The 23,485-nt window shown below is 35.9% G+C and overlaps 1 protein-coding gene across 1 annotated transcript in view; it reads right to left on the bottom strand.

Annotated features, from left to right (window-relative positions):
* Positions 1–23,485, bottom strand: part of LOC100916963 (maestro heat-like repeat family member 5) — a 126,536-nt gene that overhangs the window by 82,273 nt on the left and 20,778 nt on the right. Inside the window, exons 4-10 of the mRNA XM_023496533.2 lie at positions 20,509–20,601; positions 15,786–15,902; positions 13,645–13,764; positions 12,267–12,413; positions 8,336–8,458; positions 1,431–1,510; positions 98–233 (exon numbers count right to left, since the gene is read on the bottom strand). Of these exons, the coding sequence (XP_023352301.2) occupies positions 98–233; positions 1,431–1,510; positions 8,336–8,458; positions 12,267–12,413; positions 13,645–13,764; positions 15,786–15,902; positions 20,509–20,601 (816 nt within the window). The remainder of the gene's footprint in view (positions 1–97; positions 234–1,430; positions 1,511–8,335; positions 8,459–12,266; positions 12,414–13,644; positions 13,765–15,785; positions 15,903–20,508; positions 20,602–23,485) is intronic.

A 23,485-nucleotide genomic window follows, 5' to 3' on the forward strand; every position in this document is an offset into this window, starting at 1 on the left:
AAATAGAAAATAGCAAATTTGGACTTAATGTTAGGTTTCCTGATCCCATTTGCCAGACCTTACCATGTGACCTCAGCTGGAAGCATCATTATATTACCTCGACATCAGGTGGAATGTTCTGACCAGACAGACTGCCTGTTAACATCTCTGTGGCTGGAAGAACGAACAGGCTTTTAAAGCAGATGCTGAGCACTTTAGTTTTGACCTTTGTACTGAAACCTGGTTGTAGGGAGCTAAGGCAAAAGACACACAAAGAAAATATATTCAATGATAGAATAAAGATATCAAAAAATAAGATTTCTGCCTCTGAAGACCTAGGAGACATGCATAGATAGAGGGTCTGTGAGAAGGCTGAGGAGGGGGAATAGGGATAAGGATAGAGATGCTGATAAGGAGAGCAACCGGTCATGGAATTTCACTGGTATTGGGAACAAGTGAGAAAATTGTCTCTACTAATGCATGTGAGTCCTAGAATAGAGAAATTTTAAAATCTAAAAGTGCATCATTTTAAAATTAAATGATGATATTTAATAATACTATTAAAGGATATAAGCTACAAGCAGAGGCAACAGGGAGCAAGATGGAGTTTAAGTTGGAGAGTAACATTGTTAAACCTGTGCTTAAGAACAGATAATAGGTGCCTAATTTACTGATTGAATAGGACAAACACCTATTATCTTTGGGGACTCACAGCAGGTATTTGTGAGATAGCTGGTAAGATAAGGATAGATTAGAGCCAAATCTGAGACCAAAGTTAAGTCTCAGTCTAGGGTCAGACTTTGACCATGGTTAGAACCAGGTCTGTGGCTGAAGTTCTAGAGTATACCTAATCAATCAATCAATTAGCATTTATCAACTGCCTACTGTGTGCCAAGAATTATGCTAACAATGGAAAGATAAATATGGAATAGTCCCTCTGCCATCAAGGAGGTTTTATTCTATTAGGAAAAAAATATGTATGTATGATTTAGATGTAGATATATATGTATATTTGTATATGTATATATATATATATGTATAGAGATATATTTATGTATATGTATCTGTAAGTATATATATACATATACATATATATGTATGTTTATATGTTAAAATATAAATAAAATAAACATAGAGCTAAAATAAAAGATAAGTGGCTAAGTTGGGGACTAGATTTAGGATTCAAACTGTAGCCAGGATTAAAGACAAATCTATAATTAGGGGTACAGCTCAGTAAGGGATGGAGAAGTCATTCTGTGGGCAGAGCACAATATAACAATAACAGAGCCCAAAGCTTGGACCTCAATATTTCTACCTCCCCATTCATGGCCACAGAACCTTCTTCTTCCTTTATCTGCCTGTGCTTAGAAGGGTAGGGGCCTAACTGAGCTTTGTGATTTCAAATTTCTATACAAATAACTAATGTTTGTGGTCCTAAAGGGAATAAATACCTCAATGTGCTGATAACTTGTAGGCTCTTCTGCTGAAAATATGAATCAAAAAATTCTTGAGGCTCATTCTGAAAGCTGGTCTAAGAATGACAAAGTCAAATTAGTGAGAAGAGCAGAGTTCTGTCAACTACCTTGGATTACTTTCAAATAGTCATAACCCAGATTGGGAATTCCACAGGGAATTCATATTCTCTACTCGGGTAGCAAAATTCTGCCAAGGCATTTCTAATCTTGAGAACTGGCAAAGATGAGGTCTACAACACTCTACACTACAGGATCTAGTGCCAACCCCACTTCCAGGTCCTGAGTCGTCATCACACCAGCTCCTCATTCCATACAAATGGGAAGAAGAATAGTTTTCTGCACAAAGGCATCCACCAAAAGGTACAAATAAAGTAAAAAATACTTTAGCTACCCATTACCAAAGGTCATCAGTGTCTCTAAACACTTGCCAGAATCTGTCATTTCATCAGTGTAGAAGCTTTTCCACATGCAGTTTACATTACAAATACCTTGTGACTAGGTAGGTAGTATCATGAATTTCAGTAACCAAATAAATAAATACATACATCCCCTTATGATCAACCCACTCATAGTTGGTTTCTCAATATTGACCTTAGCTACTCCATGGGAAAAAAATATTGCTTATTTCTCAGGCCTACCCTCAAGTGAAGTTGACAAGTATTTATAAAATGATTACTATATTCTAGGTACTGTGATAAGTGCTGGGGCTACAAAGAAAGACAAAAATCATTTCTGTCCTCAAAGAGGGAGACAAGAAGCAAACAACTAATTGCATCCAGGATATATACATAATAAACTGGGAGCAATCTCAGAGAGAAAGTATTGAGAATGGAGATGTTGAAGAGAGAGGAGAACACCTGGAAAGACCTCTTGCAAAGGGTGGGATTTGAGATAAGGTAGAGAAAAGAAAGAAGAAAGTTCCAGACTTGGGGAACAGCCAGTAAAAAATGTACAGTTAATACAGTGTCTTATATGAATAATAGCAATGAGGCCAGAGTAACTGTATTATAAAATAAAAGATGGGGGTAAAGTGGATTTTATATTTGATCTGAGAAATAATGGAGAATCCTTGGAGTTTGTTAAATAGGATGAGTGACATGGTCAGAAACCTATGCCTTAGGAAGATCACTGTGGCAGCTAAATGGTACCCTCAGTCAATCTAATTTTTGCACATTGCACATAGTAAGCTTTAAATAAATCTTTGTATTTTTACTTCAACTTTTCCACCTTCACTCCTTTATTTTCCATACCCTTCCAGATTTGCAGCTCTGGTCAAGTAACTCCTCTGCTTAAAAATCATTAACAATTTTCTAAATCCTAGCAAATATAGTTCAGAGACCTTTGACAGGCAGCCAAGGTTTTCCAAAATCTAATACTGCTCTATATCTTTCCAGGCTTGTTTTATATTAACCTACTAAATATGTCCTCTGATCTCTGAACTTTGCTTTTGCTCAGGCATTTCTCTCCACCTAGAATCTTCCCCTTTTCCCATTTCATCTGTTAAAGCACTATCTTTTTTATGTTAAACTCTAATGCTAACTCTTCCTTGAAGTTTTATTGATTCTCTATCCTATCTGTATCAGCTTTCCTTGTTGAATTTCACTTAGCACTTCATTTCACACTTCCCTAACAGTAATTAGAAGCAACATGGCATAATAGATACAGGGTCATCCTAGGGGTCCAAAAGAAATGGGCTGAGTTGCTAACATATGATAGCTATATTACCATGTGCAAGTCACTAAATTTCTAAGCCCCTAGCTGTTCACTAGATTGTAAAATACAAAGAATTTGCTGATCTATGTGTTTTGTAGGGAATTTCCACATCCAGAGGTCCTCATAAAGTTGAATTAATACCTCTGGACTCACATCCTACCTGCACACTATACCCAAGTGATTATCATGGAATATTACATATTTTGATTTTCCATCAGTGCCTTAAACTCCCAATTAAACTATATGTTCTGTGAGAACTGGTACTAAGCGTTCTATATTGAATTAAACTGAGCAGAATTTAGATATTAATATATACATGTATGTGTATACTCATGCATAATTGTTGGCTCTTTTGCGAGTATATTTGTGCATGTTTGTGTACTTAATGCAGTTCTGTAAAAAAGAGATACTTTCAAACTTTAATGGAATAGCGATGTCAATGCGGTTATTCTCACTAACAGTACATACCATAATTCAGTTCTATCTTTTCATCTTATATGACTCTTTGTATTTGTCTGTCTTTATTTCTAAGAGTATTTTGTGGTTGTATTCACATTCCTATGTGTTTTATGGTAGGTAGACTCCAATATATTTTATATAGTCTGTAGTTATTTACAACAGAATTGTTTTAATCTAGTCCAAGTGTTTGGAGAAGATAATATTTAGAAGAATAATGATATGGGGAATTTATTTTATATCCCACTTCATCATTTGGCTACTATGTTTTCAATTTGAGTTGAATCTCTAGGGTCTAGCTATCACGTTATCCTCAAAAATAGATAATTTTGTTTCCTCTTTGTTTATGTTTATATCTTCATTTCTGAAACAACCCTGTATTCCCTACTTATTTTTTCCTAAGTATATCTGCTTTTTATATTGTCTTATCTGAGATGATGATTGTTCCTGCTTTTTAAAATTCTCCTGTGGTATAATAAATTCAATTCCAGCTTCTCATTTTGGTTCTTATTGAATATTTATGTTTCAGTCATGTTTCTTATAAGCAACATAATGTTGGATCCTGCTTTCTAATCAATTTGGTTATATTCCACTTTATGATAAGTCCATCAAACTCACAGTTGTAATTCTGAATTGGGCATTTACTGTTCTCACGTCCACTAATTCTTTTTCCTTTCTCTGTTTGTTTGTTTCCTCCACCTCTTTTTTGTCTTCTTCGTCATCCTCCTCTTCCCAATTATTCAGAATAGTCTATTTCTTCCCTCACCTTTTGTTTCTTCCTTTGAGTATTCCTTTCCCCACATTCTTTTCTTCCTTCTCAGAACCAGATAGAATAAACCCCTCTAAAGTAACATACTTTACTTACTCTGTAATCCTTACAAATAGTGGTCATTCTTTTCCCCCCCAATATATAAGCCTGTAAAAACTTCATCACCATTTAGCCCTTTCCAATAGCTCAAGTGAATTTACCATTCTATATTTTTAGTTTACTGTGTTTACATTTTAGGATTCTAATCAACTATGCTCTTTTCACTTGAAAGTTCTCTTTTGTTATCAAAATTCCATTTTTTTCTCATTTAGGATTTTCCTGTTTTTCAAGGTGTTATTCTTGGTTATAAATCCTTATCTTTTTGCTTTGGAATAATGTAATTCAAGATTTTTTCATTTATGTGTTGTAAAGGCTGAAACTGTGTGTTGATGAAACACTGAGGTCGGACAACTGAGCACTTAAGGCTAACTACTGATTGGACAATACTATATTAGCATATGCTTGGAAAATGGCCCTTCTCACTATTCTGGGCTGGATCAATCTTTTGGTGTATACAGAGAACTGTGGGAAGGATTAGGGGGTAGGGAGTAAGACAAGCTAGAGTCACTTTGGCTGTAGAGGTGGAAAAGGAAGGTCATAGAAATCCTGTGTCCATTCCCTTCACTTCTACCCCCAAAGACCAAGAATAAAGACCAAGGACTTTTTCTTATCCTTACTACAGCTGATTCTAAGGTATCTGGAGTGCTAACTCAGTCTTCACAATATGTAGGTGCCACAGAGTCACTGCATAATCATAATCTTGACTGTAGCTCTTTGGTAAAGGAACTCTTTCTGACTCTCTATAATAATTTTTTTCTTGGCTTGGAAACAATTAACTTTGACTATGACACTTGTGAGACTTTTCAGCTTGAGATTTCTTTGAGGAAGTAATGCATCCTTTTTTTTTTCTATTTCCATTTTGTCCTCTTGTTCTAATAGATTTGAGAAGTTTTCTTTTATGATTTACCAAAGTATGGTATCCAGGTCTTATTTTGCTTGGTCAAAGTTTTTAGAGTGTTTAATCATTCTTTTAGCGATTTAATGTTTATTTCCTCTTGATCTATTTTGATTTTGATAGTAGATACTTTACATTTTCTTCTATTTTTCAATCTTTTGACTTAATTCTGTTTTTTGTTTGTTTGTTTATTGCTTTATGGAGTCATTGAATTCTCATTTCTCAATTCTGTTTTTTAGGGACTGCAATTTGTGCAAGGTTTTTTACTTTCTTTTCTAAGATATTTATTCTCCTTCCACTTTTATCTCTCTTGTTTTCTATTTAGATTTCATCACTTAATTCCCTTTATTCCCTTTTTTTTTAGTCCCTGTCAAAATATCATTTTTTCTTTGAGATTCTGCTTTCATTTGATGGGAAACAGCTGCTTCTAGGTTTGCTTCTTGGATTTCTCTTAACTTATAGTATTTCTTTACTACTTTACTACTGCCTAGATTTCTTTGCATTCCTGTTTTTAGAGTCACTCGAGATGGATTCCTTTGGGCCATCCCTCTCCTAGCTCTCACCTGCTGATGACTGGCTTTTGTACAGTTCTGGACTATATAATAGAGTTCTTTGTTTCTCTTCAGGTTCTTTAAAATTGCTCAATCTGAAGTCTTTTCCCCCTCTCATATATTTGCAAGAATGTTAAATGAAAAATCTGGACTTTTAAAAAAATCATTCACATTATCATCTTAACCAGGCCCATCTCATTTTCCAATTGTATTTCCTTCTGATCATATTAATTTCTGTTTCTCTTGTGCAAATCTTCACGGGTAATGTGTTGCAGTTTATTATGGTTCTACATGATTTCTAGCCATATAGAATCAACAAAACAATAATGATTTTAAAAAGATATGATGTTTATTTCAAGGAGAAACATAACTCTAACCTTATGTTCACCATTTATAAAGAACCTATTTTTTTCTATTTCAATTCTATACCAGACATCATTCTCTAGCAGTGGTAAACTCTCTAGTGAGCATATAGCTTCCTGTTTTATGCTTCATTTGACATTAAGAATTTTGAACACATTTCAAGAATTTTAAGTATTCTGACTCAAGCAGTTTAAAAACTACTTACTATCTTCTCTCACTCTTCCTGTAATTCTTAACATCATCAAGGAAATGGAAGGATCCATGCAGAGAAGATGGCCATTATGACATTTTCCCCTTTCCATGGGTTGTCATAACCAAAAACTTTATCACCTTGTGTCTACCATGCTTGTAATGAGTCTCTCCCTAGGTAGGCTGAATCTCAGAAAATAGCACAGCTTATTGCTAGAACTATTCTGGAATCTTTTCTCCAGAATAGTAGAATCTACTAGAGCTTGTATTTCTCTGCCATGATGCTTTAAAATCCTGGGTTATACCCATGCCACAATGAGGCATTAGAACAGGATTACATGAAGTTATAAATGGATAAATGCCTGACCTCTAGATTTATTTATAAAAAGTTCAAAGTCCTGTAAGGGATTTTAGGGTTATTCTACTCTAACTTCCTAATTATTTTTACAGACAAAGAAACAGCTCTAGCAGGTGCAATGAGTTTATCATGGTAAAATAAGTGACAAATAGCTGGGTAAAAATTGAAATTCACAAGCCATTCGCCAGTGGATAAATGTTCAAAGAATATGAACAGATATTTTTCAGATGAAGAAATTGAAGCCATTTCTAGTCATATGAAAAGATACTCTAAATCACTAATTGATTAGAGAAATTAAAATTCAGACAACTCAGATACCACTATACACCTCTCAGATTGGCTAAGATGACAAAAAAGATAAAAACGAATATTGGAGGGAATGTGGGAAAAGTGGGACACATTGTTGATGGAGTTGTGAATGGATCCCAGTTATTCGGGAGAACAGTTTGGAACTATGACCAAAGGGCTATCAAACTGTGCATACCCTTTGATCCAGTAGTGTTTCTACTGGGCTTGTATCCCAAAGAGTCATAAAGTGCATGTGCAAAAATATTTGTGGCAGCCCTTTTTGTAGTGGCAAGAAACTGGAAACTGAGTGGATGCCCATCAGTTGGAGAATGGCTGAATAAGTTATAGTAAATGAATGTGATAGGATATTATTGTTATAAGAAAGGATCAGCAGGATGATTATAGAGAGGCCTGGAGAGACCTACATGAACTGATGTTGAGTGAAATGAGCAGAACCTCAGGAGATCATTATACACGGCAACAACAAGAGTATACTATGAGCAATTCTGATGGACGTGGCTCTTTTCAACAGTGAGATAACTGAGGCCAATTACATTGATCTTGTGATAAAGAGAGCCATCTACATCCAGAGAGAGGACTGTGGAAACTAAGTGTAAATCACAACATAGCATTTTCACTCTTTGTTGTTGTTTGCTTGCATTTTGTTTTCTTTTTCATTTTTTTCCTTTTTGATCTGATTTTTCATGTGCAGCACAATAATTGTATAAATATGTATATATATATATATATATATATATATATATATTGGATTTAACATATATATTTTAAGATGTTTAACATATATTAGATTACTTGCCATTTAGGGAAGGAGATGTGAGGAAGAGAGGAAAAAATTTGGAACACAAGATTTTGCAAGGGTCAAGGTTGAAAAATTATCCACACATAGATTTTGAAAATAAAAAAGCTTTACTTAAAAAATTGGAATTCAGATCCTCTAGTTCCAGACCTAATGTTTTTATCTTTGTGGTACTGCTGCCATTAACATAATTTTACAGATTAAAAAAAAACTCTGAGATTCAAAGAAATTAATTGATGGCCTTTCCAACTTTCCATGGTTAACTGGACTAAGAAAGGTCATTAATTCTCATTTCAAGATCAATTGCATAATAGTAATATCTCCCTTCCAACTTATGTCTTGGTGAAAGAACAGTCTTCATGGAACAAATGGTTATTACTCACCAGTATACAGTCTATTAGACTTGGGAGCTGTTTGAATGTGTAGCCCTTTCCTGAATTATCTCTCTTGAGTGTTATGGCGATCTTAATTGTGGCACTGAGGAAACTACTCTTCAGGACTTCATCCTAATCCATCCAAGAGACAAAAAAAAAGTCAAACCTCTGATGTTCCTACAAATATTGGAATTCTAAAAACCAATAATTCAATGATCCTGGGTAATGCTATTAAACAACTATTTTAAGGGGATAATACCAAGTTTTCTAGAGCAGTGGTATCTGAAGTAGGGACCATGGCAGGACCAAGTGGAAGTATAGAATAACTCCAAATTGTTCAGTAAGCAATTCGAGCATGAAAAGATGGTTCAAATCCTTTTTCCAACATCCCACATCTATCTTTTACCCAGTATAATCTATATTTCTCTATTTACTCCCCAGTTTTCTCCTTCCATCTCCTCCTAACCTCACACCTCAACTATATACAATCTTAGCTTTCCCGCTTCTATATCAGATATAGCCCATAGCTTTATAGACTCAGATTCAGAGTCAGAAGGGACCTTAAGTAATCAATATTGGAGGGATTAATAAAAAATAAACATATTTTTCTCTTGTGGTTTTCCCCTTTTGTTATGATTTTTATCTCCCAACATGATTCATAAGGAAAAATGTAATAAAATGAATGTACATCTATAACCCAAGCTTGATTCAGGGGCCCATAGCAGGAGTGAATAAGAGCCCTGGTTGCCCTTCCGCAAGCCTTTCATCTTTGATGTGACAAAGTGAGTTTCATTGGATGAGCAGGAATGGGTATTGCAATATCTATTATCAATCTCATCATATACTTTCCCTTTAAACCTGTCCTACTTCCATATATCTCTGTGTCAGTAAGAAAACTATCATCCTTCCAGTTACTCTACTGTCATCCTTGACTTCTCACTTTAATTCACTTTACAAATCCAAGTAGTTGCTAAATCTTGATATTTTCATCTCTGCAATCTCTTAAATCCATCCCCATCTCTCCATTCCCCTGGCCACTATCCCACTGCAGGCCCTTATCACCTCTCCTGGACTATTACAATTGCCTCCTAATTGCTTTCTTTTCCTTAAGTCTCTCTCCACTTCAGTTCAACCTCACAAACTTGCTTATCTATGTCACTTCCTTCAGCTTATCTATGTCACTTCCCTACTCAATAACTCAAATCCTGTTGATTCTATGATTAATTATAAAGTATTCTGTTTGACTCTTACATCCTTTCACAACATTTTCCCAATCTGCTTTTCCAGCCTTATTATACATTGATTTCCCTTTTTGCACTGGCTGCTCCTTTCCTTCATACAAATTTGGAAATTAAGGTATCATCCAATCCACTAAGTAGAATCACATAAAGGATAAATAATTGACTTAACTCAGAAACTTTCTGTGAAGTCGAAGGTAGAAAAATTCATATTTGCTTGTTGTTTTTGTATTGTGATAGTGAATATCATTCCTAGAGAAATATAACTCCCACTGAAAAGAGAGGCTTATTAGTGATTTTGACCCATTACTTGTTTCTTGTGCTGTGTATAATAAAGATTTATCATTTAAAATTAGTTTTACCTGCCTAATTAGAAAGTTACATTGGTCCAATTAAATGAATGTTAATTTCTAATAAATTAGTATTATTTTCAAATCTGCTCCCTTCCCCAGGTGTAGTACTGATTTTTAAAAAAATAATGAAGCATGTCAAATCATATTACTCATAAAATTTTTATCATTGTTGACCATATTAAAAAGGTTTTTTTACTAGTAATAAGTAAAATTAAAATATTTTAAAATATGGTTAATTTCATTTTGTCTCATCTTTTTTATTTCTTTTTTGTGTACATTTCACACAAATATAGTACATTACAAGCCAGGGTCCTCTGATATCATTGGTAGAGGGAACTCCCAGAGGAAAAAACTTCCTCTGTCAGAGCAGTTAGACTCCTTTTATGCAGCTTACAGTCTCAAAGAATTGTCTTGGCTCTGACAATTAAATGATTTTTTCCCACATCACTCTGAATAATACCCAGGATGTGTCAGAAATGAAATCAATTCTATTTACTATGCCCACATTGTTTCTCATTGTGTTAAGTAATTTTTGAATAAATAAATGTGCAAGTATTATGAGTGAATATCCAAAAATATTATGGGTCTAATAAGGGTGCACAATCAAAATATTCAAAGGTGCAGTGGTGGTGGAGGGGGAGGAATGCAGTTTGTGAAAGCTCACCCCCTCAGAAGTGCTATAAGAATCCTAGCAAGAGAAAAATGTATTCCTACACAGATAATAAAGTTATATTTGTTGTGATGATGCTCACAAAATCTCATAACTGGGAAGGAATATAAAGTTGATCCAACATGTACTCAAATAGAATTCCCCTCTATATCATGCCCAGCAAGTGGCCATTCATCTTTCACTCATGTCATGACCATACCTTTCATTTTGATCTCATGGTCCCAGATTTCAGGAATACCTTCCCTCTCACCTCTCTGCTTATTCAAATTCTACCTATTCTTCAAGGACTAGGTAAAATGCCATCTCTTCCATGAATAACAATGCCTTTAAGTCACATTTCCCTGAAATTTTAAGCTTTTCAAAAAGCTTTCCTAACAACCCTAAGAGAAAAATAATGAGGATATTATTATTTCTCCAGTTTTATACGTGAGGAAACTGAGGCACAGAGAAGTGAAGTCACTTGGCTAAAGTTACATAGCTAGTAACTTTCACAACTAGGTCTTAAACCCTGATCTTCTAACTACAAGTTCATATACTTAGACAGGGCTGCCTGACTAGTTCCCCCCATCCTGGAATAACAGGATGAACTGATCACTCCCTTCTCTGAATTGTTACAGCACTTACTGCTGGTACTGCTTGTGTTGACACTGAGTTCTATAAAGTTGTATATGATTTCATAAGTGTTTCATTATTCAGTGTCTGTCTCCTCACATAGATATGAAAGCCCCTAGGGTAGGGACAACAGGTTCCCAAAGGCATAAGAGCACAAGGCTGAATATATATGTGTATACACATATATTATAGTATATTAGATATTATAATACAATGCATAATATTTTATATATGTAATGTATATTACATATGTATAATAAGTATGATATACATATGTGTGTATATATATGCCTATAGATCTATATCTATATATATCTATTTGTGTATGTGTATGTATATATATATATATATATATATATATATATATATATATGCCCTTTAAAGGCTCTAAGAAAGCTCCATAGGGAGCTCTGCAAACTGAGTTTCTCCCTTCAAGGAGCTTCCTGTTTAAGAGGTAGTTAAGGAACAATGGAAAGATCATTGATTTTGGAGTCAGAAATCCTGGATTGGGTCAGCTATAAGGCACAGTGAATAGAACACCTGAGACCCAAGTGGAAATCTGGCTTCAGATACTTACCAGCTATGTGACCCTGGGCAAGTCATTTAACCCAATCTGCCTCAGTTTCCTCATATGTAAAATGAGCTGAAGAAAGAAATGACAAACCTCTCCACTATCTCTGCTATGAAACCCCCCAGTGGGGCCACAAAGAGTCAGATAGGATTGAGACAATTGAACTGAAGCAACAATCTGACCCTCAGTAACTAGATGAGCATGAGCAAATCAGTGGCCCTCTCAGAACCTCATTACTTCCATCTTGATAATCGTAGTCCTTGTCACATGATTGTTGTGCATAATGATAATAGAAATACTTTAATAATGAAATATGGAAGCCATTATGAACACTAAGCCACGGATCCTTGCAGTCTGGATCAAGCCCCTACACAATTAGCTACCCAGGGCTGCTATTCACAAGGGGCCTGGCTCTTGTTCTGGCTGCTAGGTGGGGATAGGAAGGAAGGGAAAAGGGGGTATTTGCCCGCCCAAAGAGTAAGACAGAGAAGCCTACATATCTGCTGCAGTTGAAGTAGTATACCATCTTGGACATGATTTTGTCTACCCATGGGAGGTTGCTATTCTTGGCATGGATGGCCATCTGCCCGTAGCATAGGAGGGCTGTACTGCTTGCCCACTTCCAATAAATGTCATGCATGACCTGCCAGTGAAGGAGAAGACAAAGAACTGTCAGGTAGCAGAGAGAAGGTCTAACTGGGAATCAGGGAACCTTTCTCTCTGTCTCTCCCCCCCTTCTTCCCCCACTCTTTCTCTCTCTATCTATCTCTCTGTTTTTATCCCTATCTTTCTATCCCTCCCACCTCTTCTCTCCCCTTTCTCTAACTCTTTCTCCCCATCCATTCCCCACTTTTTTGTTCATCTCTTTCTCTGTGCCTCCATCCTCCTCTCTGCCCCTCTTTGTCTCTGTCTCTATCTCTTAATTGCTCTGTCTTTAGTAAGGGCATATTAGGAACAATTCCACTCACTGTTGCCTTGATATGGCTACATATATCCAATTTAATTAAAGAAATATTTTAAAGCACTTATTCTGTTCAAGAAATAAAACAGGGTTGCCTAATGGCTAAAGAGGAGGCCTCTTGATCCATTTCTCTATACTTAGTTAGCTCAGCTACATGGCAAACATAAGACTGTTGCCAGGTCCATAACCCAAACCTTCTGATGCTCCTCACTTCTCAAGTTGCTTTGCATTAATGTGTCTATATACATGTTGTATCTCCCAAGTAGAATGCAAGCTCCTTGAAGGTAAGGGCTATTTAATTGTTTTGTTTATCCCCAGTTTTATATCCCCCAGTGCATAGCACAGAGCTCTATGTGGAATAATTGCTTAGTAATTGTGTTGAATTGAATTGAATTGATACAGTTGTCAATTTATAATCTTCTGGCATGATCTTCTTAAACTGAGGATCAGACTGTGCCAAGATGAGGCACTGAAGGAAAACTTAGGTAGAAAAGACACCCAATAAATATTTATTAACTACTACAAATCAAAATCTCTCATTTTATTCAGAACTTTAAGATTTTCAAATACTTTTTATATTCATTATCTCATGATTGTCACAATATCCATTAGGTTAACAGACAGAGCCAGGATTATCATTCCTTTTTTTCTAATGAACAAACTGAAGCTCAGAGAGGTGACATGGATATCATAGAGAAAATTCCTGGTAGATCCCAGAAAAAATAATCTAAGTCACTTGTCACCCAGAATTCTATTATCTCACAAAATTGCCTTAAGGGATCTCTTCCACTTTCCCCTTCCCTACTACATCTTTCACTATCTCTTTACTGTATCCCCCACTCTACCAAAGAATATTGGGAGAGACAGACTAAGCCAAGCAAAATCCCAAAGTGCTGTCTGCAGGTAACAGTACCTTGGAAGTAGTAGCTTTTCGGCTAAATTTCATTATTCTTTTTTGACCAAATTGCTCCAGTACGGCCCAGGCTACTTCCCGGTGACTGGATGATGCCAGCCCAACAGCTAGTGCTATGCCCTGTGAAAGATAAAAATGTGGATTAGTTTTAGAACCATGTCTTCTCTCCCTTTCCCTCCTCACAAGTCCCAGAAATTCTTCTCTATGCTCTCTGTAATACTAAGTGGAATACCTTCACCCATATTTCACTGAGTTGGATGGGCTTCTTAAAGGAAATTTTATGAAACTGCAGGCTTCCTAGTGGAAGGAAATCTTAATTAGCTGGGATAATTTTAGTGTGACCCTACATACCCACCTAAAGGAGAAAGGTTGGAAATTTCAGACAAGTAGTTAGGAGATAAATGATCCTGAGAATGAACCTGGATTTGCAATCCAGAGATCAGACATCAGAGCAGCCAATACACAGGGGAGCTGGTTTCTCAGCGTGTCTTTTGATTTCCAGCCCTTGAAACCCCAGAAACTACTGAGTATAGATTTCTTCTCAGTGAGATCATTCCTCAACCTTGGTTGAGTTAGGCTTTATTCTCCCTCTCCCAATTGAATTGTTCCTTTATTGCTGAGTGTTTGGGGGCAGTTGTAATCTATATAAATTCCCCAACTTTTGTTCATTGTCTTAATTGGATGAATGGGCTTACTCACAATTCTTGTCCATTTTTGATATAACCCAGTGTTTGGGTGGGAGAGAACTAATCTGATGATATTATTCCATTACCCATTTCTTTTAAGAGCAATAAAGGAGTTGTCTTTTACGCTGAATCTATTATACCCTTGGGCTTACAGATATCTGAAAAATATTAGCAAGAGAAGGAGCAAAAACCAAGCCATAGCTTCCTTCTGCTCATCACAAAGACAGAAATCATGGCTTCTTTGAAGTGGGGTAGGCCAGATTCCAGATGATACCCAATCAATACCACATGTGAACCAAGTCATCTTTTATGTATTTGGTCACCAACCAAATATGTTGTTTATGGAAGAAGAATAATTATGATAATTCACATTTATAACATACTTTAAGGCTTTATGTGGTATTTTCCTCAGGACACTGTGAGAAAGGATAGTGCAAATATTATCCTGTTTTTGTAAATAAAGAAGTTTAGATTCAGAGAGGACTAGCCTGTAGTCACACATTTAATGAATATTTGAGCTAGGATTCAGATTTAGTGTAGTATACTCTAGTATGGTATAGCATTGTGTAGTATAGTGAAAAACAACCAGGAACCTAGTTCAGGGAATTCCAAGTTTAAATTTGATAACTACATAGAAAAATTAATGAATCTTTTAGGGTCACTTAATCTTACTCATTTATAAAATACAGATAATAACAGCTTATTATGAGATTCAAATGATATAACATGTATCAGTTATTGTCAGTTATAATGTTAGTTATTGTTGTGATTGTTATTCCCATATTGCTTATCTCCAGGTCTACCACATAGCCTCTCAGAAACATGAATAATTTTCACTTTGAAGGGTAGTTCTCACAACAAACCTATGAGGAAAGCAAAACATATTTTATGTCTGTTTTATAGAGATAAGGAAATTGAGTTTGTGATATTGTGACTTGCCCAAGATCACATGGATAATAAGTGGCAGCCGTAGGGAGTAATCTCAGGTCAAAGCATATCCTAGGCCTGAGACCAGCTCTAAACATGGTCTATCCTTAAGTGGGAACATGCATTGGTGACTGAGTATTCAACATAATTTGTCCCAAAAGATAGACACAAAAGGAGAATTTGCTGAGATTAAAAGGATACTTATTTATTTTTTCCTTTATTGATGCTTTTTTTGTTTTTGCATAACATTTTTATTGTATCCTTTTCCTATCTCTCACCCAGCAAACTTTTCCTTATAATAAAGGAGGGAACAGTTCTGAAAAACCATATCTACCTCATTCGTGCGTGCAACATTTTATCGCCACCATCCACCACCTCAACAATGAACAGATAAAGGTGTTTGCATTTGTTTTCTTAAAATCACATTCCAAAGCTCTCCTTGTTGCTCTCTGTGTGTTCCCCCCTTGGCAGCTACCTCCCTTACTTCCTCTTGTCCCATCTCTGATCTTAGGTGCTGCTGCAACTCACCTCTCGTTGGCAGGCTACCTGGTGAGACATCTCTAGGAGAGCAGCCAAGTACATCTTTATGTTTACCTTCTCTAAGGATTCTCTGAGGATCAATCCATAACAGTAAAAGAGAAATTTCTAGACATTCATGTAGGGGGGAAAGAGAGATAAAAGATTCTGTTAGCCAAGATGCAGGACAATGAGCAGCCCTATTCTGGTCCCAACCTCTATGAGCTGGAGGAAGGCTGAGGGCACAATGGAGACAAAATTGGACAAGAGCGCTAGCCCCCTCAATCTCCTTCATTGTTTCCCTTTATACCCCATTCTATCCTCATCCCAGTGGGGCTCATAGGAATATAGAGCCAGTTGTTGACAGAGGTGAGGGAAAGAACTTTCTAGGCAAGGGGGATAACCAATGAAAAGGCAAGGTGATAGGAAATAAGGAATCCTGTAGGAGCAATAGTAAAAAAGGCCACTGGGGCTGGATCTTAGACTAAAGGAGAGTAAAGTATAAGAAGATTAGATAGTTGGCAAGGGACCAAGTTGTGAAGAGCTTTAAAAGCCAAATATAAGATGATACATTTAATTTTATATGTTGATGGGCAGTGATTTGACTTTACTGAGTGGGAGATAGGAATGACACAGCCAGATCTATGTTTTTGGAAGATGTTTTGGCAACTGAGTAGAGGATGAGCTTGAGAGTGGAAATATGTGAGTGGGGTGAATGATGTCTTTGACATTAATGGGGCAATTGGGAAGAGAAGAAAATTGTCTTTAACTTTTATGCAGTTCTTAATTTTTTTGGAGGTGATAACATATTTAAATAAGTCAGCTTGGAAATGATATGATTTCTTATTTTTTTCATCTTTATCCCTACAATTTTATGCTGTAGACATTTGATTTTGAAATAACCCAAGCATCAGAAACACCTTCCCTTGTCATCAACTTGTTGATATGTTTCATTCCTTCAAAAGGACATGCCCAGTCTTTTCTGAGGCTATCAATAATTAGGCCTGCTGAACATGATTTTGGTCCCTATCTTATTTAATTTTATCCACATACATATTCTATATTGTCCTAATATAAAGGGAAAATGTACAATTATTTTTAAAAATCTTCCTATCCCCTAATGAGTAGCTTCTTAATATTTATTTGATGAATTGAACTGACCTATAATAATCCATCACCAAGCATTTATTGAGCACTCATTTTGTGTCAAGCACTGTGTGGAATGGGAAGATGAAATTAAAACAATGTCAGCTCCAAAAGGAGCTTATATTTTATTAAATGAGATAAACATAAATAAGTATATATAAAAATATATGATGTATAACAATGATAAAATAATGGTTTGGGGAGATGGCACTAGCAATTGGAGCAAAAGTCTTGGATAAAAGATAATCTTTCAGCAAAGCTTTGTTTTGTTTTGTTTGCTTCTCTTCTAGATTATCCTTTGTGTCTCTGGACTTGTGTTGCACTTGCATTGTCATTCAATTGTTTTCTTTGGTTCTTTGGCAAGGCATGAATGACAGTGTGCACTCGAGTTTTTCTATTCTGACAATTATTTCTGTTTTCACAATTTCTGTCTCTCTTTAAATCACTTGGAGAAATCCTGCTATAGTTCTGTTCCCTTTTAGAATCCACAGGTTACTCTTCTTCATCATATGTTGATTCATTTTCTTTTTCCTAGCAATATCTATTCATAGATACCTGGGCTAATTGAACTTATCTGGAGGTTATATTCCCTTGTATTATTAATATCACACTTGGTGGTTAATCCACTTGTATTTATGGTCTTAAATGAATTTCCTTGTTCCTGTGACATTTCTTTGGTAATTTTAGTTTCTTTCCTTTGTATCTCCCTATTACTCACTTTCTAACTCCTTCCTCTTTCATTGCAATTTCCCTGGAGGCTGAATTTCAAAGCTGTCTCAACCTTCTCCTATGCTGGGTAATGCATGTTTCACCAGCCTGTCTTTGCCTAGGTTCCCAAGTGACTTCATAGGGAATAAAACTCTTGCTTGATGAATTAGTTTCCTTTTCCTTATGCTTAATGGAATGTTATAAATTCACAGTTCTGCCCTAGTTTTCTCCCTCAGTTTTCAAGATGAGTTCTTTTGCACCCCAGAATATTGTAGTACTACAGACTCAGACAGATCAAGTTTATATCTTCTGATTTGTGATAAAGTTGGGTTAAAAAAAGAGAGAGAGGAATGTGGGCAAAATTAAGTTCTATTGCAAAACTACAAGCCTTTGTCTCAGCTTGTTCAGTCAGCCCTACCAGCAAGTGGTGGCAGGTAGGGAAGAAAGTATTGGTTGAGTGCAACAGGAATTGGGAGTTAGCCTTCTCTGCTGTTAGTTCATTTTATTGTTATCTCCTTAGGGCTCTTGATGTCATAGACTTAGAATCAGCAAATATTACATAACTACATTATGTAGTTTCTATTTTGGAGAGGTTTGAAAGATTGTGGGGACTGAAGGAAGTGTGTAATGCTCCATCTTATTTGATCATGTGGTCCATAATTGAGCAGAGTATTACAGAAAAGAAGTGATTCTAACAGTAGAAGTGAAAAGAAAATGCATGGAAGACAATTATTGCAAAGATACAGACACAAAAGATGGAGGGTTGAGTGCAAGGAAAAGCACGAAGGCTAGTTGACTCAGGTCACAGAATGCAAGAAGGTTAAGTTCTGGATAGTAATATTGGGATTCCAGATTAAGAAGGATTTTAAAAGCCAAGAAGATTAACCTGGTGACAATAGGGAGCTTTTAAAATTTATTAAATAGAGAAGTGAGTTAGTTAGATCTGTGTTTAAGAATAGCATTTTGGCAGCTCTGTGTTAGATGGATCAGAGTGAGAATAGAACCGAGGCAGAGAAGCTAATTAGAAGTCTATTTCAGTACTCTAGAGGAGAGATGAGAAGGACCTAAACTAGGATGATCATTATATGAGTAGAGATAGGAGAAAGATACAAGAAATGTTGTGGAAGAAACAACTACGCTTTACAAGTGACTGGCAATGTGGAATGAGGTCTAGTGAGAAGTCAAGGACCATGTCAAGACTGTGAGCGTGGGTGACTAGAAGAATTGTGATGTCTTTAACAAAAATAGGGAAGTTCAGAAGAGGGGTGGATTTGGGGAGAATGAAAATTCTTTAAATTTTGGACATTGTTGCATCTGATATTCCTAGAGGGCATCCAATTTGAAATCTTTAATATGTAATTGGAGATTAATAACAGGAAATCAGGAGAGAAACTAGTGTTCAGCATATAGATTTGTGAGTCCTCTACCTAGGCAGAATCATTAAATTGGAATAAATGAAACCACTAATAGAGAGTGCAAAGAAAAAAAAAGATTAAAGATGACCTAGAGCAGTATCTTTTGGGGTATACCTCAACCGGGAACATAATATGAAAGATAAGCCAGCAAAGGAGACTGGTGAGTAGTCAGACAAGTTTAAGATCCAAGAGAAGCTAGTGCCATGATGATCCAGAGAAGAAGGAATGTGCTATAAGAAATAAAGATAAGAGTTTCAGTAAGACCCAGAAAGACTTGTATAAACTGATGCAAAGTGAAATGAGAAGAACCAGAACAATTTATACTATAAAGGTAAGACTTAAGAACTTTGTTCTACCAGATAACCAACTTATTAGTCTTAAAATTTTGCTCAGCCAAATAACTAACCATGACTCTAAAGAACTGATGAGAAAACATGGTTTACTTCATGACAAAGAGAGAATGGTCTCATGTGTAGAATTTTTGGATGTGGCCAATGTGTACATTTGTTTTGCTTAATAATGTTTATATGATTTGAGCTTTCTTTCTTTCTCTTCCTTTCTTCTTTCCTTCCTTCTTTCCTTCCTTCCTTCCTTCCTTCCTCTTTCTCTTCTTTTCTTTTCTTTTTTCTTTCCCCTTCTCCTCCTTCTTTCTTTTCTTTATCTTTTTGTTCTTTCTTTCCTGTTTTTTTCTTCTTTCTTGTGAATGAGAAAAGATGGGAGAAATAAATAAATAAAAAGGAGAAAAAGAGCAAGAGTGCTCAACAGTGCCAATGCAGAGTTTGAGAAGGATAAGAAAAGTTTAGACTTAGCAATTGAGAGGTTATTAGTAAATACCCACATACATGTGAGTAATAACTAACAATTATGGAGGGCTCCAGATTTGCATAGTGCTTTCCTTTCCAACATCCTGTGAAGGAGTGTGTGAATCATTATCCAATGATTCTGATGAAATTGAGGCTCAGAGAAATCAATTTGATTTTCCCTAAATTGACAGAAAGTTGTTACCTTAGGCCTTCTGATTTTAAAATAATGTTGTTTCTCTTCCTATCTGTGTGCTTTGTCCAACTGATTTTGCTCATGTAGAATGATTTTCTTTCTTCCTTCTATTTATCTAAATCCAATGAATCTTCATGACTCCAAGTTTGTCTTTCCCAAAGAAACTTTCCTAGGTTGCACCTGCCCTTGATGATTCTCTGTGTAACTCTTACAATCCACATCACATCATGGAACTTTTAATTATGCCCTGCCTTTTATTGTTCTCTCTTTATTTTTCTCTGTGTATATTGTTTCCCTAGATAAATGGTAATATCCTTGAGGGTAGGACTCCGGTTTTCTACTTCCCCATGCTTTCTTTGTAAGTTCCTTTGCCTTACAATCCCTCCATTTCCTAAAATAGGACAAAGGCCAGGCATGCAGGAGACACTTAACACTTGATGGTCGATTGGACCTTCAGCCTTATCACTTACCTTGTCCAGGAAATTTGTAGGTTCTGTCATTGTGGAAATGAGATCCTGGAGATCAGTGTCAAATGATCCTAATGAGATGAACTCAGATTCTACCTGTAGGCCAAACACATGCTTAATAATAATAATAATGATGATGATGATGATGATGATGATAACTAGCATTTATATACACTAGTTCTATGTAGTACTTGCAAAATGTTTTGGGTATATTATCTTCTTGGAATTTCACAGGTATGAGAATTAGGAGCTATTATTATACCATTTATACCTATGAGGAAAAAGAGGCTAAGACAGAATAACTGACTTGCCCAGGGTCACACAATCAGTAAATGTTTGAAATAGGATTTGTACTCAGGGGTTCAGGACCAGGGATCTGTCCACTATTCCATCTATCCAGGTGCCTTTTAAGGAAGTACTATAGAGTCTTAGCCTATCACCAGGACTTTGGAGACTAGGCAAAGTCAGACTGCCTGTCTCAAGTTAGCTCCTTCTCCATTAAAGTGCTTACTTTGTCTCATTTTTGTTTATTATTTATTTAGTCATTTACAATCCAGTATATGATTCTTCATGACCCTTTGGGGGTTTTCTTGGCAAAGATACTAGAATGGTTTGCTATTTCCTTCTGCAGCTCATCTTAAAGAAAAGGAAATTGAAGTCACTAGGGTTAAGTGACTTGCCCAGGATCACACAGCTAGTATGTGTCTGGTGCCAGGTCTTCCTGACTCTAGGTTTGGTGCTTTATCTTCTATGCCACCTAGTTGCCCAAAGCATCACTTAGTCCCCAAAAACTATAGGTATAAGAATTGAAAGGGACATGAGAAACACCATCTAGCCCAATATCTACAATTTTTTTAAGGGAGAGGAAACTAAGGTGCAAAAAAGAGAAATAACTTGCCTAGAAATCATAGACATACCTAGTCTAGGATTCTGATTCCAAAGTCCAAGCATCACTTGCTGTGCCTGAAATATACTAGGCATTCTCGAGTTGGATGACAATAGGAAACAGGCTGCAAGTTTTTTTTTAATTTTTGAGGAGCTACAGAGGAGGAAAAGCACTTAAATATTGTCGTACCCCATACACTCACCTTCATGATTCTTATTCAGTTCTAGGAGACAGCTAAGTCCCTGCCAGCCCACATAAACCATTAACTCCCTTATGCTTGTTGTTTCCCTGTGCAGCTCTTTTGCCCTAATACACAAGATAGCTAATACACTATATGACTTGATCTAAAAAGATATTGATGGGCAAGAACACCAGGTTCAATTTTAAAAGGATGAGTGTAAAGTCTTAAATCTGGATCCAAAATATCAATTTCACAAGTAGAAGATAAGAGAGGAATATTAAGATAACAAAACCAAGCTAGGAAGTTTAATGCAAGTCAATACTGAAATATGGCAATGAAAAGAATTACTGCAATCTTGACCCAAATTAAGCAATGCATTGCTTAAGATGGACCTTGGAACACCACATTTCGGAGAATAAGAGAACTTTTGAATTGGAAGTATTATCTAGTCCAACTTATACCTGAAAAAAACTCTCATTAAATCATTCTTTTCTGGACCATTATCAGCAAATCAATCTCTTTCTCAAATCATGCTGATACTTCAGATGTGAAATGAATAGGGCAAAGTATAATCGAACTTCCACCTCCTTATCTCAGGAAACTATTCTTATCCCTCAGGTCAAGATCATATTTGCTCTTTTGGCTAGCAGGACATAGTGCTGGGTTATATAGTCAGCAAATACAAACAAAAACTTTACTTTACTAGCTGGCAGCACAGAGGGAATGAATCTGTCCAATTTAGCAAGGTTGATCCCTAAATGACAGTCACAAACTATGCTGCTGCACACAGATTCATAAGTCTTTCCACTTGGACCTAACAACTTGTCTTTCACTGGCATAGTTTTCAAAAATTCAAGGTGAATTCCATGCCATAATAAGACATTAGAGAAGGACTTTAATACTAATAAACTTGAGGAGAACATGGTCTAGAGGGAAAAATCAATGGCTGGGGATCTGTCTTGGCTCTACCATTTACTAACTGTGTGTTCTTAGACAATTCCTTTAAATTTCCAACCCCAATTTCTTCATCTGTGAAATAGAGACAATAATAATATACTACTTACAGCACAGGTTTTTATTAGGGGGAAAATAACTTGTATATCTTAATGATCTATGTAAGTTCTTATTATCATCTATAAAATGAGATGAATAATATTTTATTTCCATGAAGGTAGAAGCTTAAATTAGACAGCCTTATGAGTTCCTTTCTTCCTTCATTTTGTAAACTGATTGAAGATTATCCCTTTGAGGATTATCCACAAAGTGACTATACTTCATGAATATAGATAAGTGAGCTCTCTTGTGCTAAAATTGCCTTATTTTCTATTTCTTTTCTATGCATTTTATTTATGGTTTTTTTCCCACATATCTATAAGCATTCTATTTAGTACCAAGAGAAGGAAGTCTTGTCTCACTTTTGGTTTTGCAGCCTAACATTTGGGGAGAGGGATATCTAGAGCTATAATTTCATTGGTTATTAAAACCAATAGAATTGAGGAAATTCCTTCTATCAGTGCAAACTAGAAACTTTCCTGCAATTTAGAGCCTTAGAGAATGGCACGAGGCATTACAAGTTTAAGGGATTTGTCAAAGATTACATAGATAGTGTACATCAAAATGGCATTTGAACCCAAATTTTCTTGAATTTGAAGCCGAGCCTAAGGTCAACTCTCTATCCACTAACTCACATTGTCTCTCATCTGAAACAAAGAAGAATTTAATAAATGATTGAGTTATCCTCTGAAGACAAATAACTTCAGTGGCTTCTTATTATTATCTCCAGGATCAGATACAAAAATCTTCTGTTTGATGCTTAAAGCCCTTTATAAGCTAGCCCTCTCCTACCTTTTCAGGTATTCTTTGACTCATATTTTGATCTAGTGACATTTAGTTTCCTAGCTGTTTCACAAACA

The sequence above is a fragment of the Sarcophilus harrisii genome, chromosome 1, assembly GCF_902635505.1.
Source record: "Sarcophilus harrisii chromosome 1, mSarHar1.11, whole genome shotgun sequence".
In the NCBI taxonomy this organism is placed as follows: Eukaryota; Metazoa; Chordata; class Mammalia; order Dasyuromorphia; family Dasyuridae; genus Sarcophilus; species Sarcophilus harrisii.